Raw genomic sequence first — 24,385 nt, 5'->3', positions numbered from 1 at the left:
ATTGAAAGCCCTGTTTTCAGCCCTGGGAGGCTTTATCATTGTAGGATCCTGTAGGGCAGCCAGGTCAGCGGGATCTTGCAGGAAGCTGGGCTCGGGACCCAAAGGCGATCCCCGGCCCCGGAAACACTGGTAGTGCCTGCACGGAATTAGGCGACGGTCCCTAACGCCACGTGATCGTCGCTTCTCCGCCACCCTCCCAATCCAGGCCCACCACAAGCTCTGCGCGCGCTCGCCGGACCCGCACTAGGTAGCTGCTTGGAGAAGCCGGCGCGGAGCGAGGCGGGACCTCCGGCCGGACCGTGAAGGCAATCAGGAGGACCATTAGTGCCCTTAGCAAAGATGGCGGAAGACAGCCCACCGGCCGGGCCAATCCGGGGACGAGCTGGCCGTGGGGGCGCTCACACGAGGGCAGCAGGTGGCTCCTGCGCATGCGCCCCGCTTGTTGGCGGGTAGACGCTAGGGTCCAGAGGCGGAAGTTGGCCCTAGTGAGGGAGTGTGAGGAGCGAGACAGAGGGCGCAGACGTCCACGCTCTGCGCGTTGAACGTTCTTTATTCATCGGTTCCTTTTCCTAACAGAGCGTTGTAAACAAAGGTCGGGATGTCCTCCTGAAGGGTCTGGCTGGGGCCTGTGCGGCCTCGGGCCTCCTGTCAGCGCCAGCCTCCCCCCTACTCCTGCTCCTTGCCAGACCATCTCCCCAGGCTGGCCCAGGGCCTGGGTTTCTGAGGGGAAGGAATGCCCCAGGCAGTGAGGGCCCGGGCAGGGAGCCTTCCCTGGCTCTGTGCAGCCCAGGGCCTGGCGTTCGTTTGGAAGACGTAGGACTGCGTTAAGGGTCGTGATTGCCCGCAGGGCCTGTGACCTGCAGCCCCTGGTCACCGACCCGCCACTCCTAACCGCCCCCTACCCACCGTGGCCATCCCCGCCGGCGGAGGGGGTGGGGGCCCGCGAGGCCATCTGTGCCTGCCCTGAGCCCCTGCCGTGGAAGCCTCCCCAGTAGGCACCGAGAACCCGCGGCACCCACCATGTGCCTCCCGGAGACGGGACTGCTAAGGCCTCGCTCAGGTCAGTCACGAAGTGGGCTGTCGGGCACCCTGGGAGATTCAGCGCCCTCACTGCCTCGATCCCATCTGTCACTTTTGGGTGGGGTGCTCAAATGGAGAGTTACTTGATGAAAGCCTGGCAGCTCTAAAAATAGGGGTGGAAGCCTCAGAACTCGCACCCACCACCAGCCTCTCTGGCCCTTCCCGGAGCTGGGATCTCGGGAGGCGACGTCCCTGCGCTCTGTTTTCATCGGAGGACAGTGGCTGGGTACCAAAGCACACCGTCCCAGGAAGCTCTGAGTCACTGACAATCATTAGTAATCAAAGAGGCAGCCAGCGGGACCCAGGGGTTGCTGAATTCCTTGAGGTGAGGGAGAGGCCTGCCTCTCACCCTTAAAGGGGAAGATCTGTGCTGATTCAGGCCACTTTCCAAGACCTGGGAAAAGCCCAAAGAGCCCAGCCTCGGAGACAAAGGGCAGAAGAGCCTCAGAGCCCCACCGCAACTCTGGGAACTGGCTACCTTGCTATTCCTCATTACCATCTAGATTTGCATGCTCATTTGGGAGCAGGTTCCCACCCCCTGCAGCTGGCTTCCCTGAAGTGTTAGGTCTCAATCTCTCCCCTTTTTCCTAATTTCTTCCCCGCCACCCCATGGCACCTGCCTTCCTGCCTCAGCGGACACTGGACAGGTGAAGTTGGCACAGTTTACAAGGCAGATAACTATCTCGGTGCCCAACCCCTGGGCCTCCTTAGTAATATGAGAGGCAAGGAGACCCACTGCAGCTACGCTCCCAGTCTTTCTTATTCTCAAATGAAGGCTCCCCAGACCCAGCCCCAAGGTCCTTCTTCTAGCCCAGTGTTTCTGGGTGTCTGAATGCTGGGGAAAATGACCATTACAAGGGGCATAAACTGAGGGGGAGACACTGAGGGAGCCAAGCCTCCTGTGCGGGGAGGCATTACTTTGGGGTGACTGCCCCCAGCTGCTGCATCTTCTCTTCTGAGGCTTTGTCTGGAAGCAGGACCTCCACAGTGAAACTGACCTTCTTTGCGTGAATGAAACTGTAGGTGTTGTCAAACCGCAGGACATCTGAGGGGAGGCAAAAAGACAGACATTCAGGCAGTCCCCACAGGGCTTAGAGACAGCGAATTTTGTTGACTGAGCAAGTCAGTGTGGTAGGTAATGAGGATGAAGGTGGCATAAGCAATGGTCCTTAACCTTCTGAAACCCAGTCTAGGTGGGTTACAAGATGTTCATGAAGAGAAAAAAAAAAAAAAAGAACATGCCAAGTGCCAGGTGAGTGGCAGAGACAGTCACATCTGTTAACAGCTTGGAAGGAGGGGACCCTATAGACTGAAACCATGAGAAAGACTTTTTAAAGGAGTTAGAGCTTGAACTGGGTCTTGAAAGGGGGGAACACAGTTAGTAGCAGCAATACTTAATAGTAATGGTATAGTGATAGTAATGGTAACAACGGCTATTCCTGTGACTCAGGAAAGGGTTGGCAATCTATATTATTCATGATAACTCTTGAGTTCAACATTAGTTTTGTTTTATAGAAAAAGGAAGTCACTATGTCACACAGTGAGGAAGGGATGGAGCTGGAATTTCCCTCTGGTCTGCACTGCTGCCTGACTTGGGCCCTGGAAAGCCCAATCCTGTTCAGTTTCTGAAAAAAAGTAAAAGAGGCCACCTTTTTTTTAGGCAAACTTTTTGAACCAGAAACATCCCACAGAAAGATAAATGGACAAAGATGCTCAATGCACCCCTATTTGTAATCATAAAAGATGAGGAAAACTAAAATGTTCAAAGGAGAACTGCTTTAAAAGTTTTTATTGAAATACTATACTGGATAAAAAGGAGGAAGTGAGCTTCATAAGAATTAACCAGGGAAACTCTTGACGATATATCCTTAGGCCAAAAAAGCAAACTGGAGAATAGTCTGTAGACTGTTTACAACATTTTTGTTAATATCTAACTCTGCGACCCTATGGACTGTAGCCCACCAGGCTCCTCAGTCCATGGGATTCTCCAGGCAGGATTATTGGAGTGGGCTGCCATGCCCTCCTCCAAGGGATCTTCCCAGCCCAGGGATTGAACCCACGTCTCCTGCATTGCAGGTGGATTTGTTACCACTGAGCCACTGGGGAAGCCCCTTTTGTTAATATGACAAAAAAAAATTTTTTTTTTTTGTCTTTGTTATTTGGCCCACCTACACTGACAAGTTTTACAGTGTCAAAACTCCTTCAAATATACACTGAATGACAGATGTTAATTCCTATGAATGTGTATGTGTGGGCACATGTCCTGTATATTATGGAGACATGTAATGCTCCTAAAGGGATGGAAAATATTTGGTAGGATAATTCACAAGACCTGTTAGTGATTTCCTTGGGAGAGAGAAAATGGGCATGCAGTTGGCAGAGAAGGCTTCCAAGCCTTGGCCAACGAACAGACTGCTTTTAATCTAACCCTTCTTTTTTTGAGTTGTTCCATTCCAGTCAAACACCCCTCCCAAAGAACAGGGTGGGAAAACAAAACACGAGCTCTGCTTTTTCTGCATCTTGTCTTCTCTCTTTTCCCAGCCAAAAAATACCCTGTGTATTTAATCCTGAGATGCAATCTTCCCCTTTTCTGACCCTGGGTAAAATGCATAGTTTAGACCAAGGGCAGACATACTGCCCACCCTTTTCTTCATGGTATGGGCTGAGTAATAACAGTCATCAATTTTCTCTCTGTGCCAGAGTTCTTCAGGACCAACGGTGCCTCCGGAAAGAAGGAAACGTCCTCTCTGCCCTGGATGACAAAGCCTTAGCAGCCAGAGTCAGTCATGCTAGAGGAGAGGTCTTTGAGCTCCTTGGACCAAGCACCAGGGCTGAGACGACTTCCTAGCATGACATTCTGCCCTCAGAAACAAGGAAAGGGCTGTTCTTAGGCCTAGGCCTGAGGGAAGCGGAGGTCATGAATTGCAGTGGTTCCTTTTGACACTAATTATGTACTCACGGACTCGTAGAGGCCCCAGAGATCCTCCAGGCTAGGGCTTCTTCACTTTTGTAGGGGAACTGATCCCCTTGAGAATCTGACAGCATACAATTTCAGATCCCACGGAGCCCATCATGGACCCTCTGGGGCAGTGGTTCCCAGGAGGAAAGTGACCATTCTGAAGAGAGGTGCTGGGGATAACCGTGCCCTCTCATTCGTGAAAGAGTCTCAATTACTGTCCTTTAATTTCTCTTTTATATTCCAGATTAAAGTGACAGTGTTAGTTGCTCAGTCATGTCCAATTCTATGCAACCCCATAGACTGTAGCCCACTAGGCTCCTCTGCCCATAGAATTCTCCAGGCAAGAATACTGGAGTGGGTCGCCATTCTCTTCTCCAGGGGATCTTTCCAACCCAGGGATCGAACCCAGGTCTACTGCATTGCAGACGGTCTCTTTTTAATGTCTGGGCCACCAGGGAAGCCCTATATTCCAGACAGGAGAGTGTATTACATTTTTAGTTATGTGTGTAGGTGGGTTATAATATGTATGAATTTCATTTCAGGATAGTAGGGGAGACATTAGATACTATTATAAAAGGGAGATGGTTGGTCTTTAAGATTTAAAAGCACTGCTCTGGGGAGCCACAGACCCGATTAAGATCTCCTGCTCTAGCCTACTCCCCTCATTTTAAGGAAAAAAAGAGCAAAATCTAATTACTTAGAAGCAGTTGCTCAAAACACCTGGAGGGTTACTTGCAAAGCTGGACTCAGAAACCAGGTCCCCGGGTGCCCAGCTGGGCTGTTTAACCTCCCTACATGTTTCAGCTCTCTGACCACACTGCACACTCCCAGCAGACAGAGCTCAAATCTTTTTTTTTCCTGAATCTTATTCTTTCCTAGACAAGTACTCTACACTCAGGGCCTCAGGATATATTAGTTGGGAGGAAAACAAAGTGGAATTAGTTCAAACTTTGAGTATACTTGGGAAATAACCGGCACAGCCCAGGGAGGGTTCATGGGCTCCTACCATTGGACTCAGAGCTGTAATTTCTCCACTGGGTGGTTATGCTCTTACTTTACAGAGGGTTGCCTGGTTCCCCCAAGGCATCACCTCCCACAGGTGAGCTTGTACCCTAACATCGGGTTCTCACAGGCTCAGCTCTAACCTCGGCCATGGCCCAGGCAACAGCTGACCTCACCTCGCTGTCTTTCAACCTGGGCAGGGGGCATGGATGCTGGGGCTCTGTGCCTCCTGAGAACGGACGATACAAAGCTCCTAGTCAAGGCCCCGCAGGCAGGTAAACACTCCATCTGACAATGTATCCACAAGGAACTAAAATCTGGGATTTGCAAACCTAAGCCTGGTTATGTGAAAGAGTTCATGGTCCTACGTGGCACTACAGAGAGGCAGTGGGCAGCAATGGAAAATGGGCTGGGCTCTGCTCCTGGGCTTGGGCCAATGCCTTCCTGGGTCCGGGACCACGCGCTCTCCTCTGTCACGTGACCATCTCCAGGGTAGACCGTGGTCACGAGATCCTGCCCCATTTCTTGCCTATATCTGACTCTTGGTGTCTACGCACACTACACTGTGGGACAGTATACCTCTCTATACCTCAGCTTCCCTGTCCTTTAAAATAAAGAAACTCAGGCCTGCATGGACAAAGTGCTTTATGCCCCGAGGACAACAGTGGCTGGGCTGGCGCTACACCTGATGCCTGCTGCAGCACAAGGTATACCGCCTTCTCCCTCAGGACCCGGCAGCTCGCTAACAAGCACAGCTCTCCTCCCTGGGGAGCCAGACCACAGAGCATCTGTGAGGAGGGGGCGGTAGAGACTGAGGTTGCCTGGGCTGCGGGGGAGGACACAGGATCTGAGGTTTGGGGCGGTGGTGTGGACAAGTACAGAGACAGAGACATCTGTGGGGCTAGTTCAGAACAGGTGGTGTTGCCATGGAAATGGTGAGGGGCTTCTCCCCCTCCGGGTCTCGCCCTAATGAATAACAATGGTGGCCAGGGTGTGCTGAGTGCCGTAGAGCAGGCATGATGCTAAGTGCTGGACAGACCTGATCACGTTTTATCAGCAGGGGTACCCATGAGGTAGAGAATTTGGTCCCCATTGTAGCAATCGGGACTGAAGCTCAGGGAGGCCAAGTCACTAGCCTAAGGACTAGTCAGTGGTCAAGTCTATTGCAGCTTGATGACAAAGCCCTTACTGTTACTGATTTTCCATGCCTGGCCCCTCGGCTCAGAGAGGAAACGAGATTTGAGGGGGATTTTCTGTGTGTGTATGTGTGACTTTTCTGCCTAGAAATATAGTACATGTTCTTTGTAACATAAACTGTATTTGCAGAACCAGTATAGAAAAAACAAAAGCCCTCTATAAGTTTTCTTAAGTTCCCAGAGATCACCACCACTAGCGTTAGCATAGAATCCGCAGAATTCTTTTGACTTTTTTTTTTTTAGTCAAAGTGAGGATATACCATATATGGAATGTTTCATGCCTTATTTTTTTTAACATGTTAAGAGTCTGCCTGCAATGGAGGAGACCTGGGTTCGATCCCTGGGTCGGGAAGATCCCCTGGAGAAGGAAATGGCAACCCACTCTTGCCTGGAAAATCCCACGAACAGAGAAGCCTGGTGGGCTACAGGCTTCCATGGGGTTGCAAAGAGTCAGACACAACTGAGTGACTTCACTTTCAGTTTCAGATATCTTATATGTCACTTTATTCTCTTTAATGTGATATTGTATTCTACTGTATGAAGTGAAATGAAGTGAAGTCGCTCAGTCGTGTCCGATTCTTTGCGACCCCGTGGACTGTAGTCCGTCAGGCTCCTCTGTCCATGGGATTCTCCAGGCAAGAATACTGGAGTGGGTTGCCATTTATGGACCATGATTTATTTAATAAAGCCATTTAACTTATTGTCAGTATCCCAAACTGCTAGGAACATCTGTGTACCTATATCTTTGTGTCCTTGTATAAATATTTCTGTAGGATAAATTTTCAGATGTAGAGTTGCTGAGTCAAAGGGAATTTGATCAATATTGCAAAGCTAAGTGAGGTTAAGCACCTGTTCCCGTGCCAAGTTACCATTTTTATTCCTCGAGTAAAGTTCCTGTTCCTGTTCTGTGGTCACTTTTTGATCAAGCTGGAGATGAGTGAAGCTCAGCAGAGTCTAGGCTGGGTTCTGCTCACCCTGTGATCCCTGCACCTGCCCAGCCTGTTCTGCCTCTCTGACGTCTGGGGAAAGGGCATCCCCTGGAAACGTCTGATAGCAGCAGTCCCAGTCCCAGGGAGACCTGGAACCAGAGAGGAGGCGTTCTGAACCCTTGCAGTCACCTAGCACTGTGACTCACCTTTACCTGGGAGCATCAGGTCAGAGTCCTACCCTGCTGTTAACCAGCTGGGTCACCCTGAGCCTGCCCTCTCACCCCTCCATCCCAGGTTTCCTCACCTATGCAAGAGAGGGTGGAACTGATGGAGTTCTGCTTCTAGTGCTAACCGTCTGTGAGCTTAAATCCAGGGAGAAAGGGAGCTCACAGGCAGACAGCCAGAGCAGGGGCTTTGGGAGACTTACAGATGCCAGGATCGCTGCAGGTGAGGGTCCCATCCTCGGGCACCAGGTGAGCATTGTACCTCTGGTTGGGCAGCACCTCCTTCATCTCCCCAGCCCGCTGCCGTTCCCCCATCTTGGTCTTCAGGAAAATCCCAAAACCAATATCCGAACCATCCGACATGAACTGCCACCTGCAGGGGACAACCACCCACTCAGACATGATTCCGTCTACACATGCCCTCTCTAGGGTCCTGTCACCGAGGTGTCTCCAGCCCCCGCCCGCCGACCGGCACGGAGGGCGGCAGGCTCCGGTCTCCCGGGAGGGCCCAGGCCCTTACCTGAGGACACAGCCCGGGAAGAGGATCTCGTACTCCACTTGGTGGGAGGAGCCCCGGGAAATCTGCACGCTGTGCTCATACTGCTGCTTCACCCGGTCCCGCACGTAATACTTCTTGGGGATGTCACCCCCGTAGTTGATCTAGAAGCGGGGCACGGAATGCGCTGGAACAAGCACTGGAGCCAGGCGCTCCCCGGTCACCTCCGGTCCTCCCGGGGAAGCCCGTACCTTGGATTTACATTTGGGATTTCCATCAGGGTCAGTCATGGTGCCCCCGTATTCCACAGGCAACTGGTCGGGGCTGATATATTTCAGCAAAACCTCCTTCCAGTTTGCTGGCAGGAAAGGGAAGGAAGGAGAAAAAAAAAAGGATCAGCACTAGGCAGGATTTCATCACAGCCCTGGCAGTCTACACACAAGAGGCAGAACAAAACCCGTGCGCCCCCGCACACCACGCACGGGCCTTGGGAGCACAGGACGTGCACACAGCTCTGCAGGGTGGTCGAGAGGGGCTGTCACCCAGAGGACTGCCCTACGCTGTACCAGGAAACCAGAGCAGAGTCATGTCCCCATGGCCTCTGGCCAGCTGGTCAACCTGAGGCAAGCCACTCTCCTCTGAGCCTACGTCCTCCTGCCGCCTTGCAATATCATGGTGGGAGGGAAGTGAACTAAGCACTCGAGGAGGTGTTTGTCCTAAACTGTTAAGTGCCCTATCCTTAGGAGAGTGTATTATCACTCCCAGGAAAGGGATACAAACGTCTGAAGTGCAAGCAGGAAGGAACAAAGAAAAGGAAGGGCATTCCATGCAGAGGGCACGGCACGTGCATCAGGCAGGAGGGCCCGAGTCAACGCCCTCTGCCCTGGTTAGACCGATGTGAGGGCCCGACTGGGGGTCCTGTGCCCCATCACCCACTGGGCTCAGTCATGACTGAATGAATGCGTCACTGTAGACTAACCTCTTAAGAGAGCTCCCTTGGCTTTATCCCCAGACACACTTTCACTTCTGCTCTTGTTTAGGCTGTCTGGCAACCGGTGATTTGGGTTTTTTTTTCTCTTATGTTAGTAATCAAACCCTTTCCTGGCTAGAAGAGTTGGCCTCAAGTGCAACCAAGGCTGAGATCCACTTCTCTGCCATTTCAGATTCCTAAACGAGTGTCAGCCAAAGGACAGTGTTTTGACCCTGGGAACCTCTCCGTGCTGACTACAGACACAGGCAGCAGCTCCGAGTCACAGGGTACCTGCAGCATCCTGTGTGGCCACTGCTGCCTGGAAACCCACAAGCACAGTCTAGGGGCTCCCAGCCCGCAGGGATCTAGAGACTTGCGACTAAGTGACTCCAGGGACATGTGCCCTGTCTCGGGGTGCTTCCATCTGTGCTAAGCTGCAGCCCAGGGTGAATTTCTGCCTCCTCTCTGTTGACAATCCATGCCTTCCCTGCCCAAGGCAGGTTCGGTTGAAAGGTTTCAGGCGTGGGTGGGAGACATACTGAACCTCCTCCGCGGCCCTGCTGCCAGGAAACCGAACTGGGCTCACGCGTGTGGTGGGCGGCAGCCACAGAGAAGCCAAAACTCATCGAGAGCCTTTCGCTCAGACTGCTTCTTCCCCCAGCTCAGCTGGAGGGCTGGAATCCGGCCAGGAGGATTCTTCCCATCTTACAGACAGGAACTGTGGCAACAAGGACAGCACTCATCGCGCCAGAGCCAGCAGCAAAAGCCAGCGGCCCTGTGCCCTCCAGACTGCTCTGTGCCACACCCAGGCCTCAGCACATTTGCAAAACCTCCGTGTTCAACGTGGTGCCTGAAGGTGAGCATTCAGAAGCCTTCAGAATTCCCCTTTCCCCAGGTTCAACTCCGGAGATGGCAATGGCACCCCACTCCAGTACTCTTGCCTGGAAAAATCCCATGGACAGAGGAGCCTGGTAGGCTGCAGTCCATGGGGTCGCCAAGTGTCGGACACGACTGAGCGACTTCACTTTCACTTTTCACTTTCATGCATTGGAGAAGGAAATGGCAACCCACTCCAGTGTTCTTGCCTGGAGAATCCCAGGGTCGGGGGAGCCTGGTGGGCTGCCGTCTGTGGGGTCACACAGAGTAGGACACGACTGACGCGCTTTAGCAGCAGCAGCAGCAGCAGCAGCAAATTCAACTCCACAGGTGGCCTTACGCCACCCATGAAGCCGATCTGCTTTTCAAGGCTTTTCTCCCACCACTCCACGTCATGTTCCAGCCAGACTTGCCCTCTGCTGGTCCCTGGCTGCCTTGATTCCCGAGCATCTTCCCTCTTGACTTTCCCTTGGCCCCTGACGTCCACCGGCTTCCCCGCCAACCACTTCTCCATCTCCCTGGCGGGCTCCTCTTTCTCTGCCTGCCCTCGAGCCTGGATATACACCACGCGTCACCCTCTGTTCTGCAGGCAGTCTCATCTCCTTCTCAAGGTCTTATCTGCCTTCATCTTTGTTGTTCTTCCATCACTATGTCATGGCCGACTCTTTGCAACCCCGTGGACTGCCGCACACCTGGCTTCCCTGTTCTCCACCATCTCCCAGAGTTTGCTCAGATTCATGTCCACTGGATCGGTGATGCTATTTAACCATCTCATCATCTGTCACCCTCTTCTTTTGACTTCAATCTTTCCCAGCATCAGGGTCTTTTCCAATGAGTTAGCTCTTTGGATCAGATGGCCAGAGTATTGGAGCTTTAGCATCAGTCCTTCCAGTGAGTATTCAGGGTTGATTTCCTTCAGGGTTGACCCTCTTTCTGAAAAGTCCCAGAACTCCTGACTGGAGTCTGCCCCTAAGCTTCAGGCCCAGGCCTCCCCAACATCTGTACATGTCACAGTCTCCTCAAATTCAACCTGGAGCTTTTCCTTCTGGTTGTACTATTCCCCAGTGGAAGTGACTGCAATGCTCAGTCACTTGTGCCAGACCCCAGGGAGCTATTGCAGGTTTATCTTTCTCCCTTCCTACCTCCCGGCAATTGAGTTCCACCTCCTACAGAAGTCTGAAATCCATCCTCTCCTCTCTCTCCCTACTGCCCCTGGCCCTGCTCAGCCTTTCAACTCCAGGTATGTGGACTTTGGCTGTGGTGTGCAAAAATGGTATCTCGTCCCTCACAATCAACAGAGAATCAGATCTTGGCACCTACCCCGCCCCCTGATCAGACTCCTCTCCAGTGCCCAGGAGCCTGCAGTCAGACCCAGCTTCCCAGCACAGTGCCCTGGGTTCTCTGCCACCCAGCTCCTGGCACCCGGCTCCCTCCCCATATTATCTCTTGCCACACCCTGCAGTGCACGCGATAACCACCCTTGCCACAGTGTGCAAAGTCTTTGCTAAGTGCCCTCCTCTCTGCCCAACGGCTTGCTGCCTCGCTTTATCCAGCCACCCGACTCACTCCATAGCTTGCAGCCAAGGGAGGCATCGCCCCCTACCCAGGCTGGGTGGGCTGAGCGCCCCACTCAGTGTTCCCATGGACCCCTCCCTTTTACGTGTAACGTCGTACACTGCTGTGGTTTCACCCAGGTGGCTCAGCAGTAAAGAATCCACCTGCCAATGCCAGAGACGCAGGAGATGTGGATTCAACCCCTGGGTTGGGAAGATCCCCTGGACAAGGAAGTGCCAACCCACTCCAGTATTCCTGCCTGGAGAATCCCATGGACAGAGGAGCCTGGTGGGCTGCAGTTCATGGGGTCTCACAGAGTTAGACACAATTGAGCACACATGCATGCTCACGCTTGATACAGCTGTTTGTGTCTCCCTTTCTTGAGAGACCACCAGCTCTTTAAGGGACTCTGTCTTCCTTCTGTGGCCTTGACACCTACCGAGTCCAGGGCCGGGCACACAGCAGGCACCCGTGCAACGCAGCCAGCTCTGCTCCTGGGACCCCCTGCTCGGCTGCGTCCAGAGCCTCTTCCAGCTTGTGTTCCAGCTTTCTCTTAAAGGGCCCTCTCCTGTTTCATTGCAAGCTCACTGAGAATGAGGGCTGGCATTTCATTCGCCTTTGATTTTCCCCAGAGTGTTACAGGAAGAGTTCTCATGAAAACAGAGAGGAAGAAGCCTCTTGCCGGGGCCCAGCCTGCTCCCGGGGTCCCACTGCGCCCCAGCCAGAAGAGGGAGCCTTGGGCCTGGCGGCTCGGGCCTTCCCTGTGACGCCATCCCTGGCAGGGCTGCTGCCACACAGCCATGGCTCAGAGAGTCTGGGCTACTCACCTCCCAGGACCTGGATCTTCTTACGAGTGTCCTCACTCAGGAAGGGTTTGACGAGGTTGTAGGCCACAGGGAACAGCTTGGGGGCTGCAACGGAGACCAGGCCATGTGAGCCCCAGAGCATCCCTAACCATGGCCTCGTGAGGACCCCCCGCATCCCTAACCACGTCCATCACGGCCCCGAGCGTCGGGCCATGCACTCCTGGGACCCTGGAGCCCACGTAGGCCACCTGTGTGAGGTTCGGCTGGCCCATCTGTGCAGGGGGAATACTCCAACTTCCTCACCAGGCTGGGAGGCTCCAAGGACGTAAACACTGAAAGCCGTGCCAATTATGAAGCCGTCTGCGCAGGCACAGGTCAGTCTTTGAAACGTGTCCCAAGACCGCCACCCAACCTTTGGCTCATTCTGATTTTATTCTCCCCCGAATTTGTCCCAGGACCATTTTTTGCCCCTCCTTCCCATTTGACCTCATCACAGGTAGTTCCCAACTTACCTTTAACGATAAAAAGACGCTTCAGCGTTTCGGGATAATTTTCCTCAAACATGCAAAGAAACTGTGGAAAGAATTCAGCAGGCTCAGAACTCAGTGCCAAGGAGAGAGGCTCTGCTTCCTCCAGCCTCCCCGACCCCACAGGGTCTCCGAGCACCCCGATCTCTCACCCTCCCACCCCACCCCAGCCCTGGCCCTCACCTCTCCATACGCCTCCACGGCCGGCTTCCAGAGATGCTTGAGACCCAGGCCCTCGCAGTCATAGATCAGGGTGGTGGTCTCTATCTTCTTCCCCATCTGCAGGGGCACAAGAGCAGAAAGTCACATCACGCGGCCCCGCCCCCAGAAACACACACCGAAGGCCAGCCTGGTTCAGGGGAGACACTGATTGTGCCTTGCACCCACACTGCAACCAGATCTGGGCAGGGCCAGACCTAGAGTTTTCCAAATCAAGATAATTACCCCTAGGCCGGAACTGAGGCCTAGACAAGGCCCCCTTCCTGTCTAGATCGTCCTGCTCTCGTCCAGTAAATGACTGGGTAGACGGAGATGACATCTGAGGCCCCTTCTGTTCTGCAGTTTGACCTGGTGGCTGCCCCCTTCCCTCTGCGCTCCACGCGGCCACGTAGCTTGCAGGCACGGATGCTCTCCGGCCAACGGGAGCCCTGAAGGGGCATCCCCATCTAACGCTTCTCTCCACGCCTCGGCACACACTAGGTGCTCAGTGACTGTGGATGACACTGTTGGAATGTCCCCAAACCTATCACATCGTTTGACTGCATGTTTACAACAGCTGAGGAGGAGGGGAAGAAAGAAGACCGTGGCGGCCCCAGCTTGCTCTTCAGTCTTTTTCCCATAAGAGAGTCAGCTGTCCTTCTCTCTGTCTGAATTGAGTTAGACGAGCACAGAATCTGAGCTCACGGACGCCAGCGGCACCCAGATAATCATCCAAGGACAGGGTGGTCCCGACAAAGACTCCACTGGTGCCCAGGCAACAGGAGAAAAGCAATGATAACATAGTATGTTTTTATAAGGCTGAACTTCACTCAGTTGAAAGGAGTGCCTCTTCTTTCAATGGCTGAGTCAAAGATCTCTCATGATGAATGTCACATTGCACCTGAAAATATGTGGGTTATTTCCAAATCTTTTTTGATACTGATTTCTAACATAATTCCACAGTGTTAAGAGACCAGCGGAGAAGGCAATGGCACCCCACTCCAGTATTCTTGCTTGGAGAATCCCACGGGCAGAGGACCCTGGCAGGCTACAGTCTGAGGGATCACAAGAGTCGGACACGACTTAGCGACTAAACCATCCATTCATCCATATCCTTCTACTTTTCTATTCATTCTATTAGTTTCTGAAGAGTCTGATATTGAAGATCTTCACGACCCAGATAATCACGATGGTGTGAGCACTCATCTAGAGCCAGACATCCTGGAATGTGAAGTCAAGTGGGCCTTAGAAAGCATCACTACGGACAAAGCTAGTGGAGGTGATGGAATTCCAGTTGAGCTATTTCAAATCCTGAAAGATGATGCTGTGAAAGTGCTGCAGTCAATATGCCAGAAAATTTGGAAAACTCAGTGGTGGCCACAGGACTGGCAAAGGTCAGTTTTCATTCCAATCCCAAAGAAAGGCAATGCCAAAGAATGCTCAAACTACCGCACAATTGCACTCATCTCACATGCTTGTAAAGTAATGCTCAAAATTCTCCAACCCAGGCTTCAGCAATACGTGAACCGTGAACTTCCCGATGTTCAAGCTGGTTTTAGAAAAGGCAGAGGAACCAGAGATCAAATTGCCAACACTCTGGATCATGGAAAAAGCAAGAGAGTTCCAGAAAAACATCTATTTCTGCTTTATTGACTATGCCAAAGCCTTTGTCTGTGTGGATCACAATAAACTGTGGAGAATTCTGAAAGAGATGGGAATCCCAGACCACCTGACCTGCCTCTTGAGAAATCTGTATGCAGGTCATGAAGCAACAGTTAGAACTGGACATGGAACAACAGACTGGTTTCAAATAGGAAAAGGAGTATGTCAAGGCTGTATATTGTCACCCTGCTGATTTAATTTATATGCAGAGTACATCATGAGAAATGCTGGACTAGAAGAAACACAAGCTGGAATCAAGATTTCCAGGAGAAATATCAATAACCTCAGATATGCAAATGATACCACCCTTATGGCAGAAAGTGAAGAGGAGGAACTAAAAAGCCTCTTGATGAAAGTGAAAGTGGAGCATGAAAAAGTTGGCTTAAAGCTCAACATTCAGAAAACTAAGATCATGGCATCGGTCCCATCAGTTCATGGGAAATAGATGGAGAAAGAGTGGAAACAGTGTCAGACTTTATTTTGGAAGGATCCAAAATCACTGCAGATGGTGATTGCAGCTGTGAAATTAAAAGATGCTTACTCTTTGGAAGGAAAGTTATGACCAACCTAGATAGCATATTCAAAAGCAGAGACATTATTTTGCCAACTAAGGTCCGTCTAGTCAAGGCTATGGTTTTTCCAGTGGTCATGTATGGATGTTAGAGTTGGACTGTGAAGAAAGCTGAGCGCCGAAGAATTGATGCTTTTGAACTGTGGTGTTGGAGAAGACTCTTGCCAGTCCCTTGGATTGCAAGGAAATCCAACCAGTCCATTCTGAAGGAGATCAGCCCTGGGATTTCTTTGGAAGGAATGATGCTAAAGCTGAAACTCCAGTACTTTAGCCACCTCATGCGAAGAGTTGACTCACTGGAAAAGACTCTGATGCTGGGAGGGATTGGGGACAGGAGGAGAAGGGGACGACAGAGGATGAGATGGCTGGATGGCATCACTGACTTGATGGACCTGAGTCTGAGTGAACTCCGGGAGCTGGTGATGGACAGGGAGGCCTGGTGTGCTGCAATTCATGGGGTCACTAAGAGCTGGACACGACTGAGTGACTGAATTGAAGTGATACTGAAATTCTAACTAAAAATCTTAATTTACCTCCTTAAAACAATAATTGCAATATATAGTGAAACTGTAGGTGACTTTGTTCTGTACTTTCCAAGTCTCCTGTAAATGTATCATCATACTTTCATAATTTAAAAAGTGAGAAAGAAAGAAAAATAAATAAAAGGACTGTCTCTTTTCTTTCCCTCACTGCACCATGCTGAACTTCCCTGACCAGGGATCGAGCCCCCACCCCCTGAAGTGGAAGGAGGGAGTCTTAACCACTGGACTGCCAGGCAAGTCCTGAAGTTCTACCCTTTGTTCTGAGACAACACCCTCCCTATAGTTTGGGGCTTAATTATGGCAATAATAGCTGGTAAGTGTTTTCTCAGTCCTTACTTGGAAAAAAAGTGAAATCTGGCAACACAGGTCAGTCCCTAAAACTCTGTAATTTCACTGGTCAATGAAATCCACACATCAGGGACGTGTGTGAGCCCTGAGGCTGCGCTTCACGCCACAGGTGACATCCCCGCTCTGGCGTGACCGACTCCACCGGGCAAACCCCTCTGCGGCCACGCTGGCCCCCACCTTTTCGCTCTGGCGGACACATTCCTGCAGCAGCAGCTCACAGTCCCGCATCTTGGTCTTGAACAAGTCCTGCTTGCTGGCCGAGAGGAGCAGGCCCTTGGCGTCCAGGGGACCAATGACGTCGTACCAGATGGGGGAGCCTTCCAAGTCATAACCACACATGCCCCCAGACAGGTACTGCTGGACCACCTGGGCCAAGACAGAGGGGGTCGCCTGGTTAGCAGGCCCAGGGCAGCCACCCCTTCCCCGTGTCCAGGGCCTTCCTCTGGGTTCATCCTCCCCTGGGTGCCAATGGAAACTCATTCAGTGACTCAGCATCGTCAGACCCTTCCTCTGAAGGCCCCAGGCCCCCGGTCCCAGGACTGTGGCCCTAACAGCCCTAACGTGGGGAAATGTACTGTCCTACAGCAGTCCCTCAGGTGTGTCCCACTCTTCGCAACCCATGGACTGTAGCTCACCAGGCTCCTCTCTCCATGGCATTCTCCATGCAAGAATACTGGAGGCGGCTGCCATTTCCTCCTCCAGGGGATCTGCCCCACCCAGGGACAGAACCCGAGTCTCCTTTGTCGCCTGCACTGCAGGCGGATTCTTCACACGCTGAGCCATCGGTCAGCTTTCAGCCTCGTCAGACCTTTCGTCTGAGGGTCCCAGCCCCGTGGACGCAGGATACAGGCTATGGCTGTAACTGGCCTCCTCCCATGGGGTGGGGCGGGGTAATCTGTCCTCACCTCTGGAGGCTGCCAGCTCATGATGTTGTCAATGTCCTTTTGCTTCCGGAACTCCACGTGCTGCAAACACATAATTGGGACTTTAAAAAAGAGGGGCAGGGGAGAGGGCCACCCTTAATAGGCATCTGGCAACGGTGACAGCGCGAGCAGACCACGGGCCACAGGTAAGTCACAAGAAAGCCACTGGCAGGAAGAGAAGGCGGAGCCTCTCTCCAAGGTCTTAGCAGCACAGACTGTAATTCTTGGTTGGCCCAGAACTATGAAAGCTCTGCTTCCCGGGAAGGGACTGCACTTTGTCTCTCAGGATAAGGCAGTACAGGCTGTGATCAGGGTGGGAGGGCTGGACAGAAGTCCAGGAACGGTGTGATTCCGACGGGCAGGAATGGAAGCAACAAACGGGCCTCACCTTCCGGAGCATGGCCTCGGATTTCTGCAGGTTGAAGTTTCTTGCTGCAACAGGGAAACGTGAACAACGGTTAGGCCAGTAGCCTGGGCACTGAAGACCGAGAGACTGTCCTGCTCCTGTGCTGGGGCCCTGGGGACTCTTAGATCACCCCGCATGTGGAGGTGGCGTGAGGACATTCACTGAGGGTTTGGGGAGCACCTCGACCCCTGGGCTTGCAGGGAAAGCAGGTCAAGGCTCAGGGCAGATGGGAGCAGCCCTGCAAGTTCAGGGTCAGAAGAGTTCTCTCCTAGTGGATGCAATCAAGTGAAGAATCTTATCTCCTCTCAGGAAAAGTGAACCCTGGACTCCCTTATCATTCAGCCTTCTCCTTCCAAAAAGCTAATCTCCTGCAGGGTCTAACACTCAGTGGTGAGAACCTGACCTTGGGTTCAAAGATGAACATAGCTGCCCAGTAATCTGGGGCAGGACTGGCAGTACATTCCAGTAGGATGGGGGTGGTGGTGATGAGCCTCCAGTCCTCAAAGGACCCACGCATACCCCATGGGGACAGAAGACCCTCCTCCTCCCAGGATTCCCAGGAAGTTTCAGAATCGGAGTTCCCCTGGGTCAACGGTTCAGCACTGAAGAACTGATGCTTTTGAACTGTGCTGTTGGAGAAGACTCTTGAGAGTCCCTTGGACAGCAAGGAGATCCAACCAGTCCATCCTAAAGGCGATCAGACCTGAATATTCATTGGAAAGACTGCTGCTGAAGCTGAAGCTCCGATACTTTGGCCACCTGATGAGAAGAACTGACTCACTGGAAAAGACCCTGATGCTGGGAAAGACTGAGGGCAGGAGGAGAAGGGGATGACAAAGGATGAGATGGTTGGATGGCATCATTGATTCAATGGACATGAGCTTGAGCAAGCTCGGGGAGTTGGTGATGGACAGGGAAGCCTGCTGTGCTGCAGTCCATGGGGTCGCAAAGAGTCAGACACGACTGAACGACTGAAGTGAACTGAACTGAACTGGGTCAACTCTATCTCACGCACAAACCTCGACACGCTGTCCTGCTCACGGTTCAACATAAACCCCTCTCTGCCCACCAAGGCCACCTGCTCCCAGACAATCCGCGCAGCCACATGCACTTGGCCCTCACTGTTGTTCTGAGCAGAGACCCTTCTGCAGAGACCCTCAGAGAGGAGGGGGTACTTCCTCAGCCACGTGACAACCCTTCCAAGCAAATTCTGTTCTGCCATCCTGAATCTCCGCCTGCCAACATGCTGCCCATCATGGATCCTTTAACCATCCGGCACAGCTTGGTGTCAAGTCCATCCACTTCCCTTTGGAGGTTTTCCAGTTTCCCAGCGCCTCTCCTAGTGTGTGTGGGCCAGAGCACAGGTGTTACCTACCCTTCTCCAATTAAGCCTAAGAACTTTCTCAGCAAGAGGCCAGGTCCTTAACTCAAGCGAAGCTTCCTGTCAACTGAAACCCCCAAATCCTTTTCACCTGGGCTACTGAGAAGTCTCTATCCCACAGGCTGAGAGGCGGTTTTCTGGATCTCTCCCTATCAGATTTCATCTTGTTATGGTCAGCCACGTTGCATTTCTTAAAGAGCTTCTGAGAGCCACACTGTGAGCAATTTTGCCATGCGGCCTATGAACTGCCCCTCCCAGCTCGATGTCCTCTGTGGGTCACATCGACATTCAGATCTGCTGACAGCCCCGGGACCTGGGCCAGACAGGCTGCCCTCTGGACCGCCACCGGCCCCTTAATCGCTGCTCTCCGGGAGCGGCCGGGCACATTCCCTGACTCTGCTGCCCTGAAACACAGTCCACTCTCCTGCACCCAAAGGATGCAACAAGAGATATGCCCAAAGCCACGCCCGTCACTTGGGCCAGACATGCGCCTGCAGAAATGAGCAGCCTTGGCTCTGGGGAAGTTCCCGCTCGTGGTCCCCTTACACGAGCCGTCATGGCAGTAGGGGGTGGGCAGCTATCAGAGGAATACGATCTGGGTTTGCATCTCAGCCCTTCCGCCTTCTTCCTGTTTGACCTTGGACAAGATATTGCAGCATCTCTGGCCGAATCACCCAATGAGCTAAAAAGCACTTGGAAGGCACAAGGCACCACGCTGTCATGACGGAGGGACACAGTCGGACCCGAAAGTGGGAATCCTCCAGGCAAGGAAGGGAACCCCCAACTGTGAAGTCATCTTCCTGGGGAACAGGAGTGGTAGTGAATTGTGAGCCCCTTATCTCAGTGAAGCTCTCCAGTTAACCCTTAGTAGCTCAGGCCCAATATTCAGGGTCTTTGAGGGCCCTCCCCAGGCTGCCACTGCCTCTGGCAGTACGGGCCTGAGGCCTCCCCGGGGCTTCTGCTCCCTGGTCAGGGGGCAGCTCAGGGCACGGCTTAGGGCACTGCCAGAAAGATGGGCCTGGGAGCCGGAGTCCTGGGTTCTTATTTCATCCCTTCCTAGTCCTGGGAAACAAGGAGGCTCAGCCCTGCCCTGCCGGGCTCACAGGTTTCCTCCACCTCCTGGTTTTATCTTGCCATCTGACCCTCCTCCTCACTAGGTGCCCAGAACTGGGGAGGGGAGGGTGGGTGGTAGGGGAGAGAGTGATGTGTGAGGGTCTGAGGGCCAGCAGAAAGCTGAGCCCTGTCGGGGAAGCCCTCTCACACCTAAGCCTAGAGAAAGACATCTGGCTGGCAGGTGCCTTGCAAATGTTTTCTTTAGAATGAAAAGGAGAAAGAAAAAAGGTTTTTTTAAAAAAGGTGGCGGCGGTGGGGGGGGGGGGGGGGCGGCGGCGGAATTCCCTGGCAGTCCAGTGATTAGGACTCTGAGCTTTCACTGCCAAGAGCTCGGGTTCGATTACCGGTCAGGGAACTGAGATCCTTGCATGCTGCACAGCACAGCAAAAAAGGAAAAGAAAAACAAGGGGACAAAAAACCCTAGTTGAAATTCACAGTAGAGTCTGACCAGGCCTGAGCTCCTGCCCAGGAAAATGTGGGGCACGAATGATGTGCAGAGGAGATGCGTCCTGCGTTTGAAGAGGCGGAGCTTGAGCTCGGTCGGGCAGAGAGGCGGGCTGGCCCAAGAGGGTGCTGGCCTGGGGACCAGGGGCTGGGGTTGCTGCCCTGATTCTGCTTCAGGTTTTCTGTGTGCCCTCAGGTAAGCGCCCTCCCCTCTCTGAGCCTCAGTTTTCTCATCTGGCAACTGAGGATGACTGCACTCCTCTATTCCTGCAAAGAGAGGCACAGAGGCTGTCCCAGGACTGGGGGGTTGGGGTGCCTGGGAAACCAGCTGCTGGATTCTCTTAGATAAAAGAGAGCTGCGATGCTGTTCACCTCAACGGCTCTCTGAAACCACAGTCTCCGCCCCTCAAGGTAGCTGGGAGGTGTGTCTGATCCTCGAGCAGCTGGCCCTTCAGTAAAGGCTGGGCCAGAATATCCTCCCACTCTGGACTGACTCCACTGCCACCCCCCCTCGCTGGCCCCGACCCCGTCTGAGTGGGCGCAGGTAGGGGCGGTTCACAGCTTTTTTGCGGGGGAGGGCAAGTGGCACTTTCTGAAGCACTGGGGGCTCTCCTGACAGCACTTGTCCGGGGCAGGGAGGCCTGCCAGCAGCCTCTCCAGAGTGCCCCAGCTATTCAGTTCTTGGACTGAAACAGAAAAACATGTCTCTTCGCCTGTCCCAAGACTCGTAGGGGACGTATGTGCCTGTGTCTATGAACAACTAATCGGCCAGGACTTAACTTTAATACTGGGGGCTACGACTCTGTATCCCCACTCCAGTACTCTTGCCTGGAGAATCCCATGTACAGAGGAGCCTGGCGGGCTGCAGTCCGTGGGGTCATAAGAGTCGAACACGACTTAGCAACTAAACCACCATGATTCTGGGTCCCGATTTCATCTCCGCTAAAATAACCCAGAGAAATGTTCTCTATTGTTTCTATGTCTGGCGATAAAGTTTCTACAAAGGCAGAAAAAGAAAAATATGTCACAAGAATTGAGAGAGAGGGTGGCACCTGACTTGAATCACAGAAGAGGAGAAGAAAGAAAAGCTTTCAGGAGTTGCAGCGTGGGGTTGAGCTGGACTCCGAAGCTAGCGGAAACGTGTACATTTCCCCACCGCCTGCACAACACATGTCCCACCCTGCAGCGGGCGGGACACCCGATCTCGTCCCGCTCTCCCACACAGGAGCTGAGGAGGAGGTTCACCCCTGGCCCAGGTACAGGCCAGGCAGAACCAGAAGAGATCTCAGGGCTTTGGAACCAGACGGTGGCTCGAGGGGAGTTTTGTAAACCTAAGTCGGGCTGAATGCCACCCATGGTATTTCCCCACACACTCTGCCCCTCCCTCATGACACACGAACCTCTGGCAGCAGGCGGCCTGGCCAAGACTCTGGTTCCGAACTTGGCTCTGCCTCCAATTTCCCACCAGCATGGGGCCTTTCTCGGCATTTCCTCAACCTGCTTCCCCACATCCATCGGCAGAGTGTGTTCATCCAGTGGACAGAGAGGGCACAGGGCTGGGAGCCAGCCGACCTGGGCTCTGGCCCTCTGCCTGCAGCTCAGCACTGTGCGACCTGGGGCAAGTGACCTCAACCTCTCTGAGCCTCAGTGTCATTATCCATCCAATACTATCCAACAGGAGAGTTGAAATTATCTAATAGCCAAGAACCCTTTTGGTTCTAAAGGCTGAATCCTCCAGATTCTGAGCACGCCAGGGGCAGGGTTCCCAGAGGGTGCCATTTCTGTGACCCAGAGCAAGCATCTCGCCCAGCCTCCCTCCTGCAGCCCCTCTCCCCTCACCTCGGAGCCAGCGCAGGAGAAAATAGTCGTCTGGATTCGGCAGGGCGGGCAGCACATCCTGGACATTCTCCCGAAACTGCATTGAGAGGCAGCTAGGTGAGCGGAAGGTCCCACCCTGACCACCCTCTGCCCGGGGCTCTCCATAGAGGCTTTCGCTGGGCCTCTGTTCAGTACAGGGCAACTCTGCAGACACAGGCTGAGCACCTGGGCGGCTCGGGACCCTGTGTGGGTTGTGCTGGTGGGAGGTGGGTAGCAGGAGGAGGTGGGCATGAAGTACGACACTGCCCCGGCCTGACTGCAGGCACTTACGCACTCCTTCGTGGCCAATGGGCAGACATGTCCCTAGATAACTGTCACAGCAGACAGCCTGGAGTGTGCCACCGTAGGCATCTGTTTACCAAGCATTTCTGGTGCACCCAGCACTGAACTTGGCACTGATTTACGCTTCACTCAGAGTCCCTAGAGGTTATAACTGCTCCCATTTTACAGACGAAGGAATCAGAGCTCAGAGAGGTTAAGTGACGGCCCCAAGGTCAACAGCTAGTAATCAGCAGAGCTGGTAAGCAAACCCCCCGGTCTGTCCCAGGCCAGAGCAGGCACTCTGTCCACCATGGTCTCCCCCTTTAGTGATGGAATGCTGAGCAACGTGCTGGGGGGCAGAGGGAAGAGTTAGATTCTGACTGGGGCCAGGAAGAGGGGAGGTCTCACATGACTTCATATAATAATGGCATTTGAGCTTGAAGGACTCCAGAGGCAGCAATCCGGGTGGAGGGAGCAGTTCCAGGGAGACGCCACAAAGGGGGAAAGGGCGGCGAGGGCCAAACAAGAGCTGGACAGTGACCCCAAGGATGGCCACGCCCACATCCCACCTCTCTCAACCCTGTGAGCACGCCCCCTCGTCCTGTTCTGTCCCCAGGCCTCCTGCTCCCAGTCACTGACCTACGGGGCAGCCACAGAGGAACCAATGAGGATCCACCACCTCTGCCCCTTGCTGGGGTCAGCCAGGGACTGAAACCACCCCAGCCCCCAGACAGCTCCCAGAACCCCAGGGACTCCGGCGTGCCGCCACCCCTTACCAAGGACCCTCCCCAGCCCCCGGTTCCTAGCTTAATCACCACCTAATCCCTTCTCTGCCTGGTTTCCCCTGCAGGTCAGCAGTAATATCTGAAACCTCCCTACCCCCCAGCCTCCTGGGATGGGGAGGCCCGGCCCGGGGCGACACCTTCATGGGGCTGATGCCGCGGCCCCACTATTACTGGCAGGAGGCACCTGCCAACCCTCCTCCCCCAGTTTCTCAGCAGTGGAAAAGTGCCCAGCTGTGGAGCCTCCAGCCCTTAAGGCTGGACCCAGTCGGTCCCAAGAATGGCCACTCTCTCCTCTCCCCAAGGGCAGCTGGTGGGAGAGGGTGGGGCTCCGAAACTGCTGTTCCCTTCCTCTGCCCAAGCACCAAGGCAAAGCCTGGCTTACCTCCTTGCCTCCTGAAAAGCATCAGCCGGCGTCCCCAGCCGGCGGGGGTGGGGGGGGGGGGGCAGGGAGCGGGGGGCTGGGTGGCATGACAGGGGAGTTGGGGTGAAGGGTGAGAAGCTGGTCTCAGCTCAAACTAACCCCAACTCAGTCTGGCCCTGGTAGGATCCCGGGCTTTGCACCAGCAGGTGCAAACTCCTCAATATCTTCCCTCAAGGAGCGAGCAGAGAAGGACCCCTTGTGCCCAAGGTCGCAGACAGCCTCGGGGCCAGAGCAGAAACCATCCAAGTCTCCCAAAGAGCCCTCGGGAGGAGGCCCCTTCCATGTGCCACTCACTGCCCCTCTCTGCCAGAGGAAAACCTCCCGGAAATGGAAGGGAACCTGGGGCCCTGCCCCTGCCCCCGGGGCCCGGCTGCCAGTGCCTGCGAATCAGCGTTGCCTTTGTGCCCGCACCTCCAGCTGGCTCCGTGGGCTCCCCAGCAACCACTTCTTTCCCCGGTGGCAGCGCCGAGCACTCGCCCGGGGATGCGGCCGCGGCGGCCAAACTTCCCCGGGGTCCCCTCGGCCGGCGGAGGGAGCCAGGGAGCGCGGGGGTCGGCGGCCGTGGGCAGCTCGGTGCGGCGGCCGCCGCGCCCTCCGCCGGCCGCCCGCGGACCCGCGCTCGCCCCCCGCCCAGCCCCTTCCCCGGCCCCCCGCCGCCGCCGGAGGAGGAGCCGGCCGTCGTCGCCCGAGCCGGGGCGAGGCTCACCTTGGCCAGCGCCTCCTTCTGCTTAGGGCTCAGGTCGCCGACCCTGCCGCTCATCGTGGCTCCGGCTCGGGGCGCGGCGGTTGCCGCAGCAGATGGAGCACCGACGCGTTCTCCGCCGCCGCCGCCG

At 54.1% G+C, this 24,385-nt stretch overlaps 1 protein-coding gene across 3 annotated transcripts; it reads right to left on the bottom strand.

The window, feature by feature from the left end:
- Window positions 1-33: 33 nt before the first annotated feature.
- SEC14L2 (SEC14 like lipid binding 2) lies at window positions 34-24,385 on the bottom strand. 3 transcript variants are annotated; one of them, XM_068989988.1, is made up of 12 exons: window positions 24,259-24,385; window positions 22,047-22,122; window positions 17,252-17,295; window positions 16,846-16,905; window positions 16,118-16,306; window positions 12,803-12,898; window positions 12,605-12,665; window positions 12,114-12,197; window positions 8,138-8,244; window positions 7,911-8,050; window positions 7,594-7,763; window positions 34-2,125 (listed from the first exon to the last, which is right to left on the bottom strand). In XM_068989988.1, the coding sequence occupies exons 1-12, from the start codon at window positions 24,310-24,312 to the stop codon at window positions 1,995-1,997; spliced, it is 1,212 nt and encodes a 403-aa protein (XP_068846089.1). In that variant the 5' UTR covers window positions 24,313-24,385; the 3' UTR covers window positions 34-1,994. The 3 variants fall into 3 exon arrangements, with proteins under 3 accessions (XP_068846089.1, XP_068846090.1, XP_068846091.1); XM_068989989.1 differs by lacking the exons at window positions 22,047-22,122; window positions 24,259-24,385 and adding an exon at window positions 21,608-21,625 and having other exon boundaries at window positions 35-2,125; XM_068989990.1 differs by lacking the exons at window positions 16,118-16,306; window positions 16,846-16,905 and having other exon boundaries at window positions 35-2,125.

The sequence above is a fragment of the Capricornis sumatraensis genome, chromosome 17 (genome assembly GCF_032405125.1).
Source record: "Capricornis sumatraensis isolate serow.1 chromosome 17, serow.2, whole genome shotgun sequence".
In the NCBI taxonomy this organism is placed as follows: domain Eukaryota; kingdom Metazoa; phylum Chordata; class Mammalia; order Artiodactyla; family Bovidae; genus Capricornis; species Capricornis sumatraensis.
Note: the sequence above shows the minus strand (reverse complement) of the source record. Positions and strands in the feature narration are given on the sequence as shown.

Bases quoted from the DNA above. Each gene is read 5' to 3' on its own strand.
- SEC14L2 (XM_068989988.1), bottom strand. From the start codon at position 24,312: ATGAGCGGCAGGGTCGGCGACCTGAGCCCTAAGCAGAAGGAGGCGCTG. The intron at 12,198-12,604 runs GTAAGTTGGGAA...TCTCCGTTGCAG, and splicing joins GCGTCTTTTTATCGTTAAAG to CCCCCAAGCTGTTCCCTGTG. The intron at 8,245-12,113 runs GTGAGTAGCCCA...CTTTCCTGCCAG, and splicing joins GAAGATCCAGGTCCTGGGAG to CAAACTGGAAGGAGGTTTTG.